The sequence below is a fragment of the Humulus lupulus genome, chromosome 8 (assembly GCF_963169125.1).
Source record: "Humulus lupulus chromosome 8, drHumLupu1.1, whole genome shotgun sequence".
Lineage (NCBI taxonomy): Eukaryota > Viridiplantae > Streptophyta > Magnoliopsida > Rosales > Cannabaceae > Humulus > Humulus lupulus.
This window is the reverse complement of record NC_084800.1, coordinates 45,499,980-45,507,523: the sequence shown is the minus strand read 5'-3', so window position 1 is coordinate 45,507,523 and position 7,544 is coordinate 45,499,980. Positions and strand designations below refer to the sequence as shown.

The following is a 7,544-nucleotide window of genomic DNA, read 5'->3' as shown; positions in this document are numbered from 1 at the left end:
TTTTTTTTCTACGTTAATTTCGAGTTTTCATATATAATGCTTAAATAAGATTTTTTTTAATTATTTAATTTAATAAATATGTGATCGACATGTAATCAGGTAGTCTTTCCAAAAATTAAAAAAAAAATCAAAATTTATTTTTTGAAATATTAATTAATAATTATAAATATGTATCATTGATCTTAATCTAATGATTAATATTAAAGTAATTATCCATAAGTAGTAACTATTAAGAGTGACCCCATATATATTTATAGGATTGAAAGAAATGTAGAAAATATGGAGAAGAAGCAGTGACCTTTCCTAGTAAACCTTTTTAATTAGTATTTTTTTTAATTATTTATATGTTATTTTGTAAACTTCTAGAGGACGAAAACAATTTAGAAATTTTTTTTAAAACTTTTTCTTGTTTTTCTCAACATTTTCTATCCACTTTTTTTTTTTCTTTCTTCTCTGTAAACATACTGAGTCAAAGTACTACTATAAAAAAATAATTCAGGAACACTTGATAAAAAAAATGTTGCTACTTTATTTATTTTTATAATTAGACAATTACTTAATTCAAAATTTAGGCTTTTTATTAATATTGAGTAATTAATTAGGAAATTACAAAGAATTTAGAATTTTTTGTTAATATTTAATAAATAATTAAGAAATTATAAAGAATTAATTAATTTTTTGTTGTTGGGTACTCCTAAAAAGTGAGAGACGCTATAGACGATAAATCCTAATTTTGTTTTCTCATATTCATATTTTATATCAACAAAATATATCTTCTATATAATAGGTGTGTAGATAACGGAAATTTTTGGTTTTAACGGTTTTCTATTTTTTTAGTATTAACTTTAACGGAATATTCTTATATTTAACAGAATATTCTTATATTTAACGGTAGTTTGTGAACACTTAAACTTAAATAAAATAAAATAAATAATTAAAAAAATAAATTATGATATTTTTGAGATATTTTACAATAATAATTATTTAAAAATAATAAATAATAAAACAAATTAAAATAGGATATTTTTGAGATATTTTACAATGATAATTACTTAAAAATAATAAATAATTAAACAAATTAAAATATGATATTTTTTAGATATTTTACAATGATAATTATTTAAAAATAATAAAATCATATGTTTTATAACTTAAATAAAATTTAATTAAACTTAAACTCACTTATTAAAATAATATCATATTAAATATATAATATAATCTACTGTAAATTAGCAACAAATTGTTTTTTTTTAAACTAGCAAGAAACTTATTAAATTTAAAATTCATGTATAATATTTAATATTACATTAAACATATAATATATAATTTCTTGTTTTCACTCCCAAATTAAAAAATTAGAACAAACATAAACTTAAACAAAAATAAATAAATTATTCAATTAAAATATGATATTTATTTAAAATTTATATGATATTAATATAAATTTAATAAAAATAATTAATAAATTCTATAAATAAAACTAAACAAACGTGCCTATTGCGCGTTACTTGTACCTTGTATAGTATAATACATGAACATTGTGGATATACTTTTATTATTAAAAATATAAATAAAAAAATGAAGGGAGAAATACTAGGAGGATTTCACCTACTTCTAAATCAATTCTCTTTGCTTCTTAGAACATCAAATCAAATATTCCAAATACTAATGTTTTTTAACTGATAATTAGTATCTTTATTACATTAGCTAAAATTTATTTGTTTTTGTTCATTCCTATCACAACAAGATGAAATTCACATTTGTAGTTTTTTGTGATTTGATTTTATTACATGATTAATGTTATTCTAAGTCATAACAAATGTTCACTTAAAATTACTCTTAATCTTATTTGGATTTGGTTAGTGTAATTTTATATTACTGTAGTTACTATCCATTTTGAGTAATGATTTTTTCTTTTTTTCACACTTTTTCTCTATCCAACGAAAGAATAAATTTTATTATATAAATTGACAAAGTGTAATTTTTTTACATTTAATGTAACTTGGAATATCATTCCTTTATAAAATATCAAAATGTAAAAATTGGTATATCGTCAATTTAATTTAAATATTTGTTGTGTATAATTTTTTTTGTTATTTTCTATTATATTTAACAATACATCTATTCATCAAAAGAGTACCCTATTAATCTTTTGTTCACTTTATATTATAAATGAAATTGTTGGATGTATAAAATTCCACCCACTTGGAGTCTAACTCTTGCTTGTAGTTTTAATAAATCAATTTATACATACACATATATTTTATACTCTGTAAATATATTTATTTTTCTTAAACATATAACAGAAAAGTAAAAAATACAAATAAAATTTATAATTTTGCTAAAACTTTAAGACCCTGGAACTAATTTGTTGTAAAAAAAAATACAATTAACTTTAATAGCCGCCAAAAGAATTGTCTTGTATCTGCTGTGCCAAAATAAAGGAAGAAAATTTAGGACATTTTTTATTCTTTATATTTATTATTTGATGCAGAAATGGCTAGGAAACAACGTGACACGTGAAAGACTTTGATTGGTTGTTTGACTACAATGCAATTGTGATGAGAAACATGTGTGTTTTTAAGCCATTAAATGCTTGAGCCAAATTAAATGAAAGAGAGAGAAAAGATTAGTTGTAGATTGTTTGAGAATGAATATATTGACATTGGACTTTTGAGTTTTTATTTTATTTTTATTTGGGGTCTTATCCATTTCATTTGCAAATGTACTAACTACAAACTATATTGTTCTTCAATATTAACAATTTTTAGACCACTGTTGCACTAATATCACAAAAATAAATTGAAATAATAACAATTATAAAATTGATCAAATAATAGGATCACTTTAGAGGCATGTAATATTAATTTAAAACCTTATATATCAATTAATTATATTTACAAAGTATATGAATATGGGATCAAACTTGTTTGGTCATTTTTGTACTTGAGCTATAATAGACTAATAAATGTCTTGTTTGACATAGATTTTGATTTTGTGCTTATTAAAAGCTCTTTTACAACAAACTATTATTTTTTGCTTTTTGTTGTAGAAGTGTTTTTTTTAAGTAAAAATCACTTTTGACTAATACACCCAAACACATCTTTCAAAAGTACAAAAAGTACTAATAAGTATTTTTGGGAAGTGTTCCCAACTAAGTCCAAAGTTTATATTTTGTACTTTGTCTTAATTTGTATGATGCAATTTGTGTTAAAATTTTGCAGTGATACAGTACAAAAATTAAATGATCTAAATTCTTGCAATATATATTTTTTCCTAACTAAAAGAGCATTGAATTCATTAAACTAAAACAAAGCAGCCACAAAGGGGGACAGCTCCCTAGATAGAAAACATAATCAACTAGACCATTAGAGCATCTAGGAATGAAATTCAAACTAAAATGTGAAAGTAAATAAACTATATAAACATATAACATCCCATATATATAGAACAACCTGAATATTCAGAAATTCCATTCTCATAGAGTGTTCAGGCAGACTTTTCTTTCTTGGTCTTCCTCTTTTTTTTTGGGTTTTTTACTTGTTTTTTTTGGGGTTTTTTTTTTCTTAAGGGTGGGAGGGAGATTAAAATAAAGATTTGCTACTCTCAAATTTCACTTTCTGCCTTAATTACCTTTAGGAAGAGAGCCTAAGATCCAAGCAGCGTACCTTCAAAAATACTCTTTGAAGCCTCTCTCTTCGCTACAGTTAACCTCTACAAGCTTATAAACCATCATGAAAAGATTTGGAAATAGTCTTGCAAAGTACCCATCAAACAAGTCATCACGGTCCTTCACTCCAATCAGGTTCTGAAATAAGAACAATAATTGTTAAAATGAAACATAATAACGACCAAATTTTATTTATGTTTATGATTAAAATAATGGAATTTAGTACGTAGACTTACCATAATATGTGGGGAAAGTTGTTTATAATGAATGGACATATTTCGTATAAATCGCAATAAGGATCGAACACTCGCAAAATCATATCGATGATAATTACGCATGTGAGTGATTATATCCTCATGAATATTTTGGTTCCAACACGTGTTTGAAACCCCTTCGATTATACTTGCTTCTAGTGAATCTGAAAGAAGAGAGTTGTTTTTTCCTAGGTCACTGGTGTCACATAAAAATGCTTGCTTCTTCCTTGATTTCCACATTAATGGTTGCTTTAACACCTTCATTGCGGATGGCCTGTAATAAATTAAGTAGTTCAAATATTAACAAAGTAAAAATTTAATTAGTACAGGTTAAGTAATCTTATCTCTAAATTCTAGGGTTATGTTAATGAATGTGTTAAGAAATATATACAATATGTGTACCTGTAGTTAAGTAAGGGGCTTAACATATGAGAAAGAAGATGAAAAGCTTCAGGAAAATCCTTCAAAAGAGAGAGGTTGACAATGTTGTTTTGTTTAATGTTGTGTTCACGAAGAGAAGGGTCATCACCAAATGGATGCCTACCATTTGTGATGAGAAAAAAAATCACACAACCTAAACCAAATATGTCACTCTCTGCTTTCTTAACCCTACCTTCTGCTCCTTCCCAACCAAATTTGCCACAATCTATATACATAGACCACACAAATAATACACACATCAGTTGAGTTGAGGTACGTAAAGAATCACTGAAAAAAATAAACTTTCTTTTTAATACCACTTTACAAAATGATTAATTTCAACAAGATTGTCTGTTGACTGTGTATAGAATATTCATTTTTCACAAAAAAAATGATCAAAATAATATGTTACTTTACATAATAACATTGAAATATTTTGTCAAGAATTTTATGATCGATATAAATATTAGAGATTAAGGAGTAATTACCAGTAGAATGATATGAACTCGATGAAATGAAACTATTGTTGGCAAGTTCTGCACGAAAACCTTTGATTTCTTTTTTTATTAACACATTTCCAGGATTCAAATTCCCATGAATTTTTCCCGATTTGTGTAAACCAACAAGCGCACCACACAAATTCCTGTACATCAATGTATTTATCATTTATAAAAATAATAAAAAAACTGAAATAATAAGAGAGTTATATATGTGTCAAAAATGATTATATAGATTACATGTCTTAATTACTCTCTTGACTCATCACCCAGTAGAAAAAGAAAAAGAAAAGGAAAAAGAAAAAGAAAACCGTCTCATTCCAAAATTATGAGTTTGTTTTCAGGCCAAATCAATATATATATATATATATATAGCACTCTATTCAAAAGACAACAATATTTACCTCACAAACTTCAAACAGATGGATGTTGGACGACCATTTTGATTGGTGAGTTTAATTTGTTTCAATTCATTAGTAGCAGTTCCACTATGTTGCTTTTGGATCAATTCTCCCAAATTACAAAGGTAGAGAATTTGGTGGTCATACTCCGAAATCACTAGAATCTCATTCTGTACAAATGAGAAACGATGGGTCAACGATGAGTCAAATTTTTCATGACAATAATAATATAGAAACAAAATAATAATAATAATAATAATAATAATAATAATAATAACTTTTAATTAAATTATGTATTATGGCCTTTTTACTGTTAAAGAAATAATACTATACATTCTTACACATTTCCAACAGCGAACCCTTCTCCAAAACTTATTCCACAAAATATACCATATGGATTGAGCTTCATAATTCTTCTTGGCAGTCTATATAAAAAATTAAAATGAATATTAATTAAAAAATAATATACATAATAAATAAGGATTTCTTAAGTAAAAAATACTACACATATAAAAAAATAACATATATAAGTTGTGGAATCAAACGTAAATTGATTAGCAAAGTGAATAATAATGATTAGCAATAAACTAGTTAATAATTAAAGCAGATCTGTATATTAAAAGAAAAACCTTTGTTGAAGTGGTGGAGGTAGCGATCACCGTTTGATCATGATAATCTGTAGAGTTGGTCATCTCCATTACTGAAGAAGAAGAAGAAGAAGAAGAAGAAGAAGAAGCTCTCGACTCTTGACCAAAATAAACCTCATGGATTTGAGACATATAGATGATGATGATAATGAACTCATTAAAATTCTGAAAAGAAAGACTCAATTTTTGGAGAGAGACAGAATTAGCTAGGTTTAGAAATATCATGCGCATCTATGATATTTGTTTACCCTCGTATAAATATATATATATATATTTATATAAGTCGGTGGATAATAATCCAAGACTTCTGGGTTATTAGTAGAGTTAAAATTAATGTTAGGTGAGTAAACTATACCTATGGTTTGTTTTCTCTATCTTAATGCAGTTGGTAGTAGTTTTAGTTTTGCCAACTCAGTATTTGGAAAAAGAAAGTTTTAATGGTGGAAAATTCAAACTTGTATATTTTTTTAATCGAAAAAAGATAAGATGGGTTGGTCACACTCACACCTCAGTCTCTTTAGTAACAATTTTAAGTGTGCCAACGATTATTACTATCTTAACTACTCTTTAGTTAGTTAGTTATAATTATTTGCTGTAATCGGATTTTATTTTCAAATTAGAAATTTTAAAATACTAGATTATAATAACTATTTTAAAAAAAACCAAGATTTTTGTAATTTTAATTGGTAAAATATTGTCTTTAATTAATCTAAAAGGACTTTTTTTTTTGGTATTATTCTTCTCCATTCTATTTGACAGTTTTCATTCTTATTAGTGTTCTTTGTACTTCTCCTTGCCCTTTGCTTAATATTCCATTAATTCTTGTTGTTTGTAATTTATTGTCGTTTACATTAATTTTCCTCGTTTTCAAACAATTGTTTTTAATTATGGTCTTTATCGAATAATCACTGTCGTTTTCTTAGATATTAATTACTTAATTTTCAACCATTTGTGTAACTGTCTAAACCTATTTGTTAAGCTATTGCGCCATTAATTACTTGTCTTTATTGTATAGTTTGAAATTGTTGGTGGGTCTTCTTAAAAATGTCGTCTGATGATTATTATGGATTTTGTCAATTATGGGGTCTTCTTAAACAATATTTGTTGCTATTTTCAGCAAGATTTTTGTATAATTTTCTCTTTCGATTAAATTTGATTTCTTTATATACTACATTCTTATTTCAAAATTTATTTTAGTTTTATTTGATCCATAATATAAGAGTTCGTCCTTAGCGTACTTTAAATAATAATAATTTAGTAGATATTATAACACTAATTCTTTAATTGAAATCATTCGATATATTCACACTTTCTTTTTTAGATTTGGGTAGGGAGAGTTTAACAATATATATACATATACATAATTTGACAATGTTACGTTATTAATTATCTCATTAAAAATGAATTGTGGACTTGATGAAAATGATAAGTAGATTAAAATATAATATAATATTTGTATAAATGTGTATCAAATATAACAAGTAGAGACAAATATATATAAATATATTTATATATCGAATTTTTTTAGTTTTAACAGTTTTTTATTTTTTTCTATTAACTTTAGCATAATATTTTTATATTTAATAAAATATTATTATATTTAATGGTAGATTATAAACATGACTTAAACTTAAATAAAATAAAAATAAATAAAT

The 7,544-nt window shown here is 24.7% G+C and overlaps 1 protein-coding gene across 1 annotated transcript; it reads right to left on the bottom strand.

The window, feature by feature from the left end:
* Window positions 1-3,265: 3,265 nt before the first annotated feature.
* On the bottom strand, window positions 3,266-6,100 carry LOC133797039 (serine/threonine-protein kinase/endoribonuclease IRE1-like). Its single transcript, XM_062234800.1, has 7 exons — window positions 5,872-6,100; window positions 5,584-5,667; window positions 5,246-5,412; window positions 4,833-4,987; window positions 4,327-4,570; window positions 3,907-4,198; window positions 3,266-3,808 (listed from the first exon to the last, which is right to left on the bottom strand). The coding sequence occupies exons 1-7, from the start codon at window positions 6,019-6,021 to the stop codon at window positions 3,671-3,673; spliced, it is 1,230 nt and encodes a 409-aa protein (XP_062090784.1). The 5' UTR covers window positions 6,022-6,100; the 3' UTR covers window positions 3,266-3,670.
* Between the last annotated feature and the right edge of the window lie 1,444 nt (window positions 6,101-7,544).

Excerpts from the sequence above, each read along its gene's own strand:
- LOC133797039 (XM_062234800.1), bottom strand. The coding sequence starts at position 6,021 with ATGTCTCAAATCCATGAGGTTTATTTTGGTCAAGAGTCGAGAGCTTCT. Across the intron at positions 4,988-5,245 it reads ATCTGTTTGAAGTTTGTGAG|GAATTTGTGTGGTGCGCTTG; the intron begins GTAAATATTGTT and ends ATTGATGTACAG. Across the intron at positions 4,571-4,832 it reads GAGTTCATATCATTCTACTG|ATTGTGGCAAATTTGGTTGG; the intron begins GTAATTACTCCT and ends CTATGTATATAG.